Source organism: Balaenoptera ricei, assembly GCF_028023285.1.
Source record: "Balaenoptera ricei isolate mBalRic1 chromosome 7 unlocalized genomic scaffold, mBalRic1.hap2 SUPER_6_unloc_1, whole genome shotgun sequence".
NCBI classification, from domain to species: Eukaryota; Metazoa; Chordata; class Mammalia; order Artiodactyla; family Balaenopteridae; genus Balaenoptera; species Balaenoptera ricei.
In genome coordinates this window covers 1,433,008-1,447,712 of record NW_026777444.1, presented here as the reverse complement: position 1 = coordinate 1,447,712, position 14,705 = coordinate 1,433,008, and the positions used below count along the sequence as shown (strand labels likewise).

The window sequence follows — 14,705 nt, the reverse complement described above, 5'->3', positions numbered from 1 at the left end:
ACTGCTCTAAAAAATAAAGTCTATTAAAAAGAAATTCACATCACATAAAATTAACCATTAGCCATTTTAAAGTGTACAATCAGTGGCATTTAGTACATTCACAGTGTTGTGTGACCGGCACCTCTATCCAGTTGTAGACATTTCACCACCACCAAAAGGCAGTTCCTACACAATTACTCCCCAGCCCTGTCCCCTGAGCCCCTGACAACCACGAATCTAACTTCTGTCTCTATGAATCTGTCTAATCTGGACATCTCATACAAGTAGAATCATATAACACATGGCCTCTTACAACAGACTTCTTTCACTTCACGTTTTTTAAAATTTATCCACGTGGTAGTATGTATCAGTACTTCATTCCTTTTTAAGACTGAATACTGTTCTGTTGTACGTACAGATCACATCTTCTTTACCCATTCATCAGCTGACAGACACTTGGGTTGTTTCCACCTGTTGGCTACTGTAACCCGTGCTGCTAAGACCTTGCCTGTACAAGTCTTTGTCTATCTGTAAAGGATTCTTCTCCTAATGCCACATCCCTCCCTGCCCTTAGATGAGTGAAAGCAAAGCAGATAAGTGAAGGAAGGGAATAGAAATAAAATTAACATGTAAATATCAAATTAATAATATTTACAGTCCTGACTAATAATAACAAATATTTAAATTAATAATATTTAAGAAACACCCGTATTAACATACTTTATCTCATATATCTTTATAATTCTGATGCAGACTTTATAATTCTGATGTAGACTTTATCACCTGCGTTTTATAGATCAGTAAAGCGAGACTCGGAAGGTTAAATAATTTGTCTGTGTTCACACAGCCAGTGAGGGTCAGCCAGCAATGGACTCCAAGTTTTCCAGACCCCACGCTGCCTCTCCCATCAAACTAGCAGTAGAGGTGAAAGAATGGGTGAGAAGTACACCGCCTTGATAAGTAACTCTCACCAAACGCTTACCTTGGTGAAGTCATCATGCAGAAGCTAATGGTTCAACAACCCTGGCTGTAACCACAAACTCAGAGAACCAAAGAGAGGCGTGGTTTCTCTGGGTGTGTATAGACTGGTCACCAGGGTCACTCCAGGCCCTTCCCCTCAGCTTACTCTCTGAAAGGACGCAGCTGCTCCAGCCCCTACCTGCCCCCAACCCAGTGGACCTGGATGCAACGCACATCCCAGAGTGGGCCCAGGTGTGCACGTACCTGGGGCCGGGTGCCTGGCCCTCTCCTCGGCGAGTCCCTGCAGACACTGGTCCCGCTCTTCCCGCAGCACCTGCAGCACAGCGCACAGCCGAGGGAGGGCTCCCACCTGCAAGCCCAAAGCCAAGAATGCTTGTCACTGCCACGAAGCTGAGTCTAGTACGCAGGGCAGGGCCAGACAATGGAGACTCAAAACGAGGAAGACAAACCAGTGAATATAACAAAAAAAGAGCATGCTCACAGATACAGACAACAAACTAGTGGTTACCAGCAGGGAGAGGGAAGGGGGGCAAGCTAGGGGCAGGGCAGTAAGAGGTACAAACTGCTAGGTATAAAATAAGCTACAAGGATACGTTGTACAACACAGGGTACAGAGCCCATATTTTACAATAACTATAAATGGAGCATAACCTTTAAAAGTTGTGAATCCCTAATTGTACACCTATAGCCTATACAGTATCGTACAGCAACTATACTTCAATAAAAAAGACTTGTAAAAAAAGCAATGTAAACTAGAGACTTTGGTTAATGTATCAATATTAGCTCAACGATTGTAACAAATGCACCACTTTTATGCAAGACATTAGTAATAGGAGACACTGGAGAGGAAGGGTTGAGGGGGTATATGGTCATTCTTTGTACTTTCTGCAGAATTTTTCTGTAAACCTAAATCCTCTCAACAAAATAAATTATATTAATTTTAAAAAAATAAGTGGGAGGAATCAGTTCAGCTAGTTTAAAGACTCGCTGTATAGCTACAGTAATCAAAACAGCATGGTATTAGTAGAAGAATAGGCAACGGTGTTAAAGCGACTGGACAGCTACAGATAACAAAATGAACCTTGAACTAAGACTCATACCTTGTACAAAAATTACCTCAAAATGATCATGGATTTGAGCGCAAAACATTAAACTAAAACTTTTAGAAAAAACATAGAAATTCTTCAAGATGTAGGGCCAGGCAAAGATTTCTTATACTTGATACCAAAAGCACGATCCATAAAAAGAAAAACTGATAAATCGGACTTCACTAAAATTTAAAACTTTTGCTCCAAGAAAAACCATGTTAAGAGGATGAAAAGGCAAGCTACAGATGAGGAGACGATATTTGCAATCTGCAAATTAGAACTAATATCTAGAACAGACAGAGAACATTCAAAACTCAATAGTAAACAAATTAAAAAATCTATTTAGGGACTTCCCTGGTGGCGCAGTGGTTAAGAATCTGCCTGCCAGTGCAGGGGAAGCAGGTTCGATCCCTGGTCCAGGAAGATTCCACATACCGCGGAGCAACTAAGCCCATGCACCACAACTACTGAAGCCTGTGCTCTAGAGCCCACAAGCCACAACTACTGAGCCTGTGCTCTGGAGCCTGTGAGCCACAACTACTGAGCCCGTGTGCTGCAGCTACTGAAGCCCGCACACCTAGAGCCTGTGCTCCACAACAAGAGAAGCCACCACAATGAGAAACCCACGCACCGCAAAGAAGAGTAGCCCCTGCTCGCCACAACTAGAGAAAGTCCGCATGCAGCAACGAAGACCCAACACAGCCAAAAAAAAAAAATCTATTTAGAACATAGGCAAAATGCATGAAAAGACATTTCAGAAAAGACACACAGATGGCAAATAAGCACATGAAAAGATGTTCAACATTATTAGCTATTAGGTAAATGCAAATTGAAATCGTAATGGGGTATCACTACATGCTTATCAGAATATCTAACATAAAAAATGACGACAATGCTAGCAAGGTTGTGGTGAAACTAGGTCACGGACACATTGCTGGTGGCACTGTAAAATGAGGCAACCACTCTGGAAAACAGGTTGACATTGTCTTAAGAAAAGCTAAACATGCAACTATCATATGACCCAGCCATTGCACTCTTGGGCATTTACCCTGGAGAAGTGAAAACTTATATTCACAAAAAAACCTGTACACTACTATTTGTAGCAGCTTTATTCCTAACAGCCCCAAACTATAACAGTCTAGATGCCTTTCAATGGGTAAATGGTTAAACAAACTATGGTACATCCATACTATGAAATTCTACTCAGCAATTAAAAGGAACAAAGTAGTAATACATGGACCAACTTAAATGAATATCCAGAGAAATATGCTGAATGAAAAAAGCCAATCCCAAACGGTTACATACTGTATGATTCCATTTATATAACATTCTTTTTTAAATTTAATTATTTTATATTGGGGTATAGTTGATTTAGAACCTTTGTGTTAGTTTCAGGTGTAGAGGAAAGTGATTCAGTTATACGTGCATCCATTCTTTTTCATATTCTTTCCCCATACAGGTTATTACAGAGTACTGAGTAGAGTTCCCTGTGCTGTACAGTAGGTCCTTGTTGGTTATCTATTTTATATAGAGTAGTGTGTATATGTTAATCCCAAACACTTAATTTATCCCTCCACCCCCTTCCCCCTTTGGTAACCATAAGTTTGTACTCTATGTCTGTGAGTCTGTTTTGTAAATACGTTCATTTGTATCATTTTTTTTAGATTCCACATCATTTATATAACATTCTTGAAACAGCAAAATTATATCTATAGAAATGGAGACCCTATTAGTGGTTGTCAGGAGTGAAGGGAGGGTGAGGGTGGGAGGGAGGGAGGTATGACTCTAACAGGGCACCATGAAGGGTCCTCAGGGTTGCAGACTTGTTTTGCATCTTGACTGGATCAACATCAGCATCATAGCGGGTCAGTCAAACCCCAGCTCACTTGCAAACACTAAGAAAGAAGTAAACATGCATTGCTATGTGCCACTGAGTTTTTGTGACTTACACAGCACAGCTGACTGGGTAGGAGTGACGTTTCCCGAAAGTGGGTGGCCATGTGCATTGCTGGAAATGAAGAAAGGGGCGCTGAAGCAAAGAGGGTCTTGAGAGCAATGGAACAAGATGAGGAATGAGGGAACACCTACAATGAGAACCCCTCCAAGAAAAACTTAACTTCCTCTGTGTTTTTCCCTGGGACTATGGAAAAATAAACATCAGAAGACAGTTTAACTTTTTCATTCTACATTTTTCTTAAGTTGTAGTAAAATATACATAATATTTACCATTTTAACCGTGGTTTAGTGTACAGAGTTGTACAATGATCACCCCTATCCATCTCCAGGACTTTTCAACTGGCCCAACAGAAACTCTGTACCAATTAAACAGTAACTATCCGTTACCCTTCCTGCAGCCCCTGGTAACCTCTATTCTACTTTCTGATTCTATGCATGTGTCTGTTCTAGGTACTTCATATAAATGGAGTCATGCAATATCTGCTCTTTTGTGTCTGGCTCATTTCACATCCACATTGTAGCATCTGTCAGAATTTCATTCCTTTTTAAGGATGAATACTATTCCATTGTATGGACAGGCCGCACTTTGTTCATCCATTCATCGCTGGGTTGTTTCCACCTCTTGGCTACTGTGAATAATGCAGCCAGGAACAGAGGTGTACAAATATCTTTTCGAGTCCCTGCTTTGAGTCTTCTGCGTACATACCCAGAAGCAAAATGTGTGGATCATATGGTAATTCTGTGTTTACTTTTTTAAGAAACCACCACACTGTTTTCCACAGCAGCTGCCCCATTTTACCTTCCCGCCATCAATGCACAGAGTTCTAATTTCTCTACGTCCTCATCAACCTTTGTTATTCTGTGTTAAAAATATCCATCTTAGTGGGTACAAAATGGATCATCCCACATTTCTTTTACCCTTATCCTTCCATTAAAATTGAATAAACTGGGGCTTCCCTGGCGGTGTAGTGGTTAAGACTCCGCGCTGCCAATACAGGGGGCCAAAAAAATTTTTTTAAGACAAAAAAGAAAAAAAAAAGATGAAGAAGAAAAACAACTATCCTCTATAGTTCACCCCCTTTAAAAAAAAGTATTAAATATAATTTTACTTAAAATTCACAGAAGAAGAAACAAGTGAAGGTGAAAGTATTGCTAAAACTTATATAACATTTTCCTCAAAACAAGAGCTATTAGTACTGAAAAGTTCCCTTTAAACAGTTTTTAAAAATCAAGTTTGTCTCTCAGGGGAAAACATAGGCAGAACACTCTATGACATAAATCACAGCAAGATCCTTTTTGACCTACTCCTAGAGAAATGGAAATAAAAACAAAAATAAACAAACGGGACCTAATGAAACTCAAAAGCTTTTGCACAGCAAAGGAAACCATAAACATGACGAAAAGACAACCCTCAGAATGGGAGAAAATATTTGCAAATGAAGCAACTGACAAAGGATTAATCTCCAAAATTTACAAGCAGCTCATGCAGCTCAATATCAAAAAAACAGGGGCTTCCCTGGTGGCGCAGTGGTTGAGAATCTGCCTGCCAATGCAGGGAACACGGGTTCGAGCCCTGGTCTGGGAGGATCCCACATGCTGCGGAGCCACTGGGCCCGTGAGCCACAACTACTGAGCCTGCGCGTCTGGAGCCTGTGCTCCGCAACGAGAGGCCACGACAGTGAGAGGCCCGCGCACCGCCGTGAAGAGTGGCCCCCGCTTGCCACAACTAGAGAAAGCCCTCGCACAGAAACGAAGACCCAACACAGCCAAAAATAAATAAATAAATAAACTAACCAGTCATTCTCAACTAATTCTTCAAAAAAAAAAACAAACAAACAACCCAATCCAAAAATGGGCAGAAGACCTAAACAGACATTTCTCCAAAGAAGATATACAGATTGCCAGCAGAAAGGATGCTCAACATCACTAATCATTAGAGAAATGCAAATCACAACTACAATGAGATATCATCTCACATCAGTCAGAATGGCCATTATCAAAAAATCTACAAACAATAAATGCTGGAGAGGGTGTGGAGAAAAGGGAACCCTCTTGCACTGTTGGTGGGAATGTAAATTGATACAGCCACTATGGAGAACACTATGGAGGTTCCTTAAAAAACTAAAAATAGAGCTGCCATACGACCCAGCAATCCCACTACTGGGCATATACCCTGAGAAAACCATAATTCAAAAAGAGTCATGTACCAAAATGTTCATTGCAGCTCTGTTTACAATAGCCAGGACATGGAAGCAACCTAAGTGTCCATCAACAGATGAATGGATAAAGAAGATGTGGCACATATATACAATGGAATATTACTCAGCCATAAAAAGAAACGAAATTGAGATATTTGTAGTGAGGTGGATGGACCGAGAGTCTGTCATACAGAGTGAAGTAAGTCAGAAAGAGAAAAACAAATACAGTATGCTAACACATATATATGGAATCTAAAAAAAAAAAAAGGTCATGAAGAACCTAGGGGCAGGACAGGAATAAAGACGCAGACGTAGAGAATGGACTTGAGGACACGGGGAGGGGGAAGGGTAAGCTGGCACAAAGTGAGAGAGTGGCATGGACATATATACACTACCAAATGTGAAATAGATAGCTAGTGGGAAGCAGCCACATGGCACAGGGAGATCAGCTCGGTGCTTTGTGACCACCTAGAGGGGTGGGATCGGGAGGGTGGGAGGGAGATACAAGAGGGAGGAGACATGGGGATATATGTATATGTACAGCTGATTCACTTTGTTATACAGCAGAAACTAACACACCATTGTAATGCAATTATACTCCAATAAAGATGTTAAAAAAAAAACCAGTCCTATTCGTTTTCCCCCCGGAGCCCTCCCTCCCACAGACCTCCTTCCTCTTCCCAACACCGGCCTGTGGTTTTGGGGGCCTCTCCCCACTCCCCCGGCCAGAGTTCCATTTCCTGGACTCCCTTTTTCTTTACTCTTCTTCCTTGTTTTACAGAAGCATGTTCTCTAGTAACTTCCTAAGAAAGCACACGGAGGAAGTAAATTTTTGAACCTCTGAAGGAGTGAAAAAGCTCTTATTCACTTAATTATCAAATTAATTAATAATTTGGGGATAGAAAAGTCCAACCTGCAGAGAGAAAATAACGAGACAGACCCCAACATAAGAGAGGAAAGATGTCAAGAGAGGGTTCTGTGAGCTATTTTGGACTCTTAAATCCGAAAAGGTAAAATCTGGGAGGAGATACAACGAAAACCTGTTGAATTCTGAAGGAGGTGAAGAAACGCATCACTTTGCTCATCACACTTTACAATATAATTACTCACCTGCCAACACTGAGACTGGAAAGGAATAGCTTCAAGGGGGAAACAGAAATACTAGTTTATAGGATGAGAAAGAAAAAGAGGGAACTCGATCTTACAACCAGTTCGAAGCACAAAACGTCATCAAACACTTACTGGGCCCCCAGGACGCCCCGCAATCAAAGGCGAACGGACGCGGGTCCTGCTCCCAGAGCTCACCGGCTCCAAGGAGTCAGAGTGGCCCGAGGCGGGAGCGCGAGGGGAAGGCAGCCGCCAGGTCACGATGGACCACCAGCAGCGGCAGGGGCCCCCGGGAGGAGGCTGCACCCGAGAAGTCATCCCACAGAGCGGAGAGGATGCGGACGGACGTGACAGAGCCGGCGGGGGCCTGAGGGCCGGCTGAGGGCAGGGCCGGCGTGGCTTCCATGATGCGTCTGCTCTGGGTGCCTCGATAGCTCCAAGAACAGGGAAAACAAGGAAACGAGATGTAGGCCTGGGAGCCGAGGTGAGAGAAGTTTGGTTGAGCAAGACTGGGTTTGTGACGCGGTAAGACGGCCAAAGAAGCTCACACGGTAAGAGGGAGCAGACCCAGAAGACCAAGGGCCAGAGACAGAGAGGCTCGTGGAACGACCCGCACAAGCTGGGAATAATAGCGTAAAGAAGGACCACGCCAGAGGAGGGACCTTGCGCGAGGAGGAGCCAGCCACGCGAGAAGGAACCAGCCACGCGAGAGGAGCCAGCCACGCGAGAAGGAACCAGCCACGCGAGAGGAGCCAGCCACGGGAGAGGAGGGGCCTAGCCACTGGAGGGACCATGCGAGAGGAGGAACCCCTGGAGAGGCGTGGTGGGAACAGCGAAAGGTAGGAGCCAAGGCGGGGAAAGGGACAGGGTGTCCTGGCACGGAATGCTTCCAAGAGGCTGGGGTCCCACGGGTGTCCTGCCCAGTTTGACCAGGACAGTCTGGGTGTGTGCCTGCTGCCTTGATCTCGTTATTCATTAACGTCCAGCCCCTCTCATCAGTCACATGGTTCCCGGGTAGACCAAAGACCGCACCCTGTCTAATGAATGTGGCAACACAGGCACTGGTGACTGAAGCCCGTGGGTGGCGGGTGGGAGCCAGGGTGCGGCTGGCTGAGAAATGGGCGGAGGTGGAGGCAGGGATCGTGGACGCTTCTTCTAAGACGACGCTGGCCGTAAGAAGTCAGAGATGGAACTGTGGCCAGAAGGCCCAGAGTGCAGGGGGAGGACCCTGTGCCACCAGGCTTGGGAAGGTTGAGCAGCTGATGGAAAAAGCCAGTCAAGAGGAGGACAGTGAGGACTGGGCTGCCTCTGTGTCGGCTCAGGACACAAGTCACTGAGCGTGGTGGGGGCAGGGGTGGGAGCACGGGTGCAGGGATGGCCGTGGGCCGGAGCAGAGCCTGGATGTGTTGTGGACAGGATATCTGTGTCCCCCAACGAATACATTGGTGCCCTAACCCCGGGTGTGGCTCTGTTTGGAGACGGGCCCATAAGGAGGTAATTAAGGTCAAATGAGGTCTAAGGGGGTGGGGCCCAGATCTGATAGGTTAGTGTCCTTATGAGAAGAGACACCAGAGGGCTCACTCTCTCTCTGTGCCCGCTCAGAGGAAAAGCCATGTGAGGATAAGGCAGTCGTCTGCAAGCCGTCTGGGGAGGGAGGGCTCCCCAGAACACGACCATGCTGGCCCTAGATCTGGGACTGCCAGCCTCCAGAACTATGAGAAGATAAACGTCCACTGTTTAAGGCCCGCAGTCTGTGGTGCTCTGTTATGGCAGCCCTTGTGAAGGAAGGGCAGGAGGAAGGGCACAGGAGGGTACCATTCAGACATATCTGTGAGGGCAAGATGTTGCTCAGAGGAAGTTCTTTCCCTGACTCTCAGGAAATGGGAGATAGACCCGGTCTGCTGAAAATGAAAGAGGAGGTGGTGAGGTCAGAAATCTGAGAAGACACCAGGGGGAGCCTCTGGGAGCCAAGGTAAAGGGAACTGATGCGGGGCACGCAGGGATTCTGGAGAAGTCTGGAAAACTCAGGAATCCTGGCAGCACGACGGGCAGGACATGATGCACCGGGGAGGTCCCTTCCCCAGAGGCGCCTTGGACTCTGTTAGACACGGCCTGTTGAAACTGGGTGGGTCCCAGGAGATCCCTGTTTTCTCGTGTCCTCTCGAATGCTGGGCAGCCCTCTGTTTGTCATGTAAGCAAGCAGATAGGATCTGAGTGTTGTGGGGCTTGCCTTGGGCTGCAGGTTGTTCCAGAGCCCGAGCCAAGGTCAGTGGTGAGAAACCTCAGCTTGCTAAGGGCAGGGGTGCAGGCACCAAACCAGGGGCCACTGCAGGGGCTGTTCTGTGGGCAGAGCTCCAATCCTGGTTATTAAGTCTGCACTTTCAACAAGGGGTGCCAGGAAGAAAGCTCTGCCCATCCCTGGCATGCGGGGAATACTGGGGACGGGACAGAGGGAGGGGAACTCTATAGCATCTCCTAAAGGGGGTGCCAAAGCCTGGAGGACTCCCCTAAACAGTGTGGGAAGCGCACCTCCTGCTGGACTTCGTGACCCCAAGCTCATCTCTGGCCCCTCAATAAAATGCTGTGTGTAATCCAGTATTTTGTTTATGTTTTACGAAGTGATTAGATTAAACTGAAATTAGTGCCATTTTGCGGTTTGGGAGAGAATTTCACGACAGCGCCTTGGGCACCAGAAACCAGAGCGGCCTCTCTTTGGGAGCAGACGCACATGCTGGCTACGAACAGCTGGGTTTGGGTCCTCACGCCACCGTGTCCAGCTGGGTGACCTTGACCAATGGCTTCACCTCTCTCTGAGCCTCTGTTTCATGTGCACAGCGAGGATACTGATTGTTGGTGTGAGAAGTAAATCAGATAGTGTCAGAAGGACGGAGCAGAGTACCTGGTGTGAAGTAAATGCTCAGTAAGAGAAGCCTTCACCATCTTCACCATCATCGTCATCAGTCACGTTAATTTAGGGACAGTAAACACTCAAAAAGAAACCCACAAATACTTCCTCAGAATATTGTCCAAAACTCCCAGTGACTTTCCTCTAAGAGGCTGCAGTAGCCAGATCCTCCTGTGACCTTTGCAGGCCTTCCTAAAACTCTGCTCACCCAGCTGTCACAGAGCTCGTCAGCCTCTGGGTCCAGATGCAGCCCAGAGAGGAGTGGGGACCACCATGTGTGCCAGACCCCATCCTTGGAGTTTCTGTGTTTCTGAGCCGTCAACTGAGAAGGAATGAAGGGGGGGGCGGGTAGTGGGAAGGGAGGGTGGAGAAGCCCAAGGAACCCATGCCCTGCAGAAGTCTTCTTGTCTGGAAATGGCTCTCCATCGGGTACACCTGCTTCTGTCCTCCGGCTCAGATTCCCTGTCACCAACCGCACTACCCTGAATCCAACATCCAGTGACACCTATTGTGAATCCTGTTCACGCATTTCCGCTGAAACATAACATTTAAGACAGTGGTTCTCAACCAGGGCAGTTTTGCCCTGCCTGCTCCCCGAGGACATCTGGCAATGTCTGGAGACACTTTGTGTTGGAACGACTTGGAGAGGTGGTACTGGCTTCTGGTGGCTAGAGTCCGGGGACGCTGCTGGACAGCGCACAGGGCACAAGACAGCACCGCCTCCGCCCCACCCCCTGTCTCCACCCCCTGGTTCCCTCCCGTGCCAGGGGAGGGCCTAGCTCTCTTCCCAGCACCCCTTGTGAAAAGCCCAGGTTTAATATCCAGAATTACCGCGTCAAAGTTAAGAAACCCTGCTTGAAGGAAAAAGCAGCCCTGCACCCCGCTTAACTCAGGTTCTCGGATGGGCAGCTTGCCAGATGCCCTGGATTAAAAAGCCCTCCCGGGGCTTCCCTGGTGGCGCAGTGGTTGAGAATCTGCCTGCTAATGCAGGGGACACGGGTTCGAGCCCTGGTCTGGGAAGATCCCACATGCCACGGAGCAGCTGGGCCCGTGAGCCACAACTACTGAGCCTGCGCGTCTGGAGCCTGTGCCCCGCGACGGGAGGGGCCGCGATAGTGAGAGGCCCGCGCACCGCGATGAAGAGCGGTCCCCGCACCGCGATGAAGAGTGGCCCCCACTTGCCTCAACTAGAGAAAGCCCTCGCATGAACCGAAGACCCAACACAGCCAAAAAAAAAAAAAAAAAAAAAAAAAAAAGCCCTCCCCTGAGTGACTCCTCCTCCTTTCCTGACACATTTATGTACAGTTTTGTAAGCAACGATTGCTTTCAAGATGTCATGCTTCACTACCTGTTGCTATATGAAACTGTCCCAGCTGAGGACAGCCACTATGGATAGCACCATCATTTCATTCACTCACTCATGCATTCATTCAGCCCACACACACTCTGACTCCCCCTTACGCTGGGACAGGCTCTAGGGACACAGGATGAGCGAGACTAAGTCTCAAGGCTCAAGCTCGAAATGAACATATTGGGGAGGACAGATGTGCTGGTAAATAATGACAATAGTGTTCCAGGTAGAAGTCCTCATGAGAGACACGGGTGGGGACAGGCGAGCTGTGGCCAGGGTTTCCTACCCAGGTCTCAGAAAACTGCCCCATCAGCCATCAGCACTTGTTAGTCCACTGGCAAGGGACCCTCCCGACATCACCCTGTATGGAAAGGCGGGGGAGGGGACAGTAATAAGCATTTGGCCTTAGTGACTGCCCCCCCGCAGTTAGAAAGATGCCTATGATTTCCCTCAAGAGGGAGCACGAAATGAATAAAGAATTGTTTGAATACCCTTCAATTTCAAAATCGAATGTCTGACGCCTCAAACAAACAGGAAAAAAAAAGCAGGGTTTCATAGGCTGGGAAATACTCCAACCGAGGTAGGTCAATTCCACTCCTATTTGTTGAAGGAGTTCTCTGCCAAGAACTGTGAACCTCAGGTCTGGATAAGCCCATAAAATCACCAGAGAACCAAGACTTACACACAGGAATCCACCTCGAAGAACACAAAGCGGTACAGGAGTGGATGAAAATGCACGTGAAGACAAGGGGCGTCCCGGACAGAGCTCTGGGCTCTAGTCTCAGCGCTGCCACGAACCAGCTGATGTGGAGCAGGTCCCTGCTCTCTGGGGGTCTCAGTTTGCTCCCCTGTAAAAGGAGGTAACTGGACCAGGGCATAATAAGCATCCTTCCAAGGCACACAGAAGACTTGAACCAAGGGGAGGCTCTCCTTTCCCCTCTGTTTATTCCTGAGATAACACCGGGGTCCCCTTGAGATTAAAATGTAGTTTGAACCTCAGTCCTGAAGCCCAGCTACCTGTCGATTTCTTCTGATAACCGCAGAGTTACTGCAGGTACTTAAAAAGGAGGCTGGGAGGATCACCAAGCGGGAGCGGCTGCCTCCCAGCCCTGGGCACCGAATAACAACACACCTGGAGGCTGCACTGGGCTTCGAACTGTCCCCACCATCTCAGGTGGCGTTTCCCCAAAGTGGGAGCTCAGACTAACGAGCGGGTGCTGTTGCCCTAGCGCCTTCCAACTCCAGCCCTAGGACAAGAGGCTCCAAGTTACAAGCGAGCTGGGAACAGAGCCCCAAAGCCCACCCTGGATGCCACAGAGCCGCCCCTCCTGCGTGCCAACACTCCCGTCAGCTCGGGAAGCAGGTCATTCTTGCAGTCAAACAGGACAGGACTATAGGAAGGCGAGGTCACTGGATGCCAGGAAGGACTCGCCCAGGACAGAGACTGCAGACTCGGAATTAGGTTCCCAAGTGCTTTCCCTGGGAAGTTTCTTGCAACAGAGGCCCCGGGGGCCAGTTTGGAGGGCTGGTGGGAAAGAGTGGTTCTGGAATCTGTGCGCCCACTTCCCAACCCCCCACCCTCGCTTCCAGCCAGCCAGTCTGGGTGCAGCCACTCTCCCATTCACAAATCCCACAGGGAGAGGCCCGGATTCCCTGGAGTTTCTGAGAAAGAAAAACACGCCACCCACTCTGCTGCCTTCTCTTTTCTCGGCCAGCTCCTCCCTGGGCCTGGTTTGGGGAGACCAGCTGCTCCCAGGAGTCCCCAGACACAGACACTGGGGAGCCAAACCCACAGGAGAGGCGCGGGGGAGAGCTGCAGACCCGGTCCCATCACGGAACCAGCAGCGGCTGCGGCCAAAGCTTTCGGAGGTCTTCCCATCCGCAGCCCGGTGTGTGTGCAAATGTCAAGGCTTTGGAGCAGACGGATTGGGTTCCAGTTGTCTTTTCTCGGGGCAAGATTTTTGGTCTTTCCAAGTCTCGCTTTCCTTGTCCGCAAAGTGAGGGTGAAAACAACCTCGAAAGGCGATGATGAGTTTTCACGGCAATAAACGCAGGCAAAGCGCCCGGCACACAAAACGCACGGCCAGGGGCGGCTCCAGAGCCCCGCCTAGGAGGGCCCCGGAGGCGCAGCCGGGGGGAAGGGGTGGGCTGGAGGGCAACGGGGTTATCTCGGCGCTGCCTGCGCCCGCGCTCACGCCGATGGTGTTTTGGAGGAGCGGGCCCTCCGGAGAGGAGCGGAGAGAGATCGTAGCTGTGGGGGACGCATGCGGAGGAAGGGCTCCCACTCCCCAGCGGAAGATCTGGGGGCCCCCATCCCCCCACCCCGCGCGGGACCCGCGGAGGCGCGCGTACTCACGGCGTGCGCGGCGCAGGCGAGCAGCAGCAGCGGCGGCAGGAGGGCGCGCATGGTGCCGCGTGAGCTCCCTGGGCGCCCCGACGGCCGCCGGCCCGCGCGCACCGCCCGTTCCGGGCTCAGCGCTCCCCGCCTCCTCTCGGACCCTGGCCGGCCGCCGCGCCCCGGGGAGCCATGGCCCCACCCGGGACTTCGCCTCCTCGGACCAGGTGGCCGCGAGCCACGCCGCCCGGCCGGTTGATAAGGCCGCGGCGCGGCGTGCGCTCCTCCGCCCACCGCGGCTGGCTGAGGGCCCGCGCGGAGGTGGGCGGCGGAAGAGGCAGAAGGAGGGCGCGGCCGCAGTGGCTCCCACGGGCTCGGCCTGCCCGCCGCCACACCCCCACGGACGGAAAGGGCCCTCCCCGAAGCCCGGGTCAGCCCCGCCGCCGCCGCGCAGCGTGCGCCGCCTTTTAGAGCCTCTGTTCTCCGGAGCAACACGTCTAATAAAACCCACCTACCTTCCGGTGAAAGAAGGTGGGGCGAGTGCCCTGTGACACAGCGGGCGCTTGGGAAATCGCTATGGCATCTATTCTGGGGGGGCAGCTACTCTATTTCCGATTTTCACTTTATTTTTCTTTCTGATTAGTTACACACGCTCATTCCAGAAAGTTGCACACCCATCACACTGAGAAGCCTTTGATGATCAGGTGAGACGGAGGAAGGCCATCCGGTGTACCCAGGCGTTTGGGGCTGTGCTGGGGGCTTTGTGCTTCCTGGTGTCCCTGGGAGGCTATTTCAGCATCAGGCA

At 49.6% G+C, this 14,705-nt stretch overlaps 1 protein-coding gene across 3 annotated transcripts in view; it reads right to left on the bottom strand.

The window, feature by feature from the left end:
• SCTR (secretin receptor) overlaps positions 1 to 14,057 on the bottom strand; it is a 65,417-nt gene extending 51,360 nt beyond the window's left edge. For all 3 annotated transcript variants that reach the window (XM_059912029.1, XM_059912031.1, XM_059912030.1), the window contains exons 1-2: positions 13,922 to 14,057; positions 1,204 to 1,309 (exon numbers count right to left, since the gene is read on the bottom strand). In XM_059912029.1, coding sequence (XP_059768012.1) covers positions 1,204 to 1,309; positions 13,922 to 13,972 — 157 coding nt within the window. In that variant the 5' untranslated portion in view covers positions 13,973 to 14,057. The remainder of the gene's footprint in view (positions 1 to 1,203; positions 1,310 to 13,921) is intronic.
• Between the last annotated feature and the right edge of the window lie 648 nt (positions 14,058 to 14,705).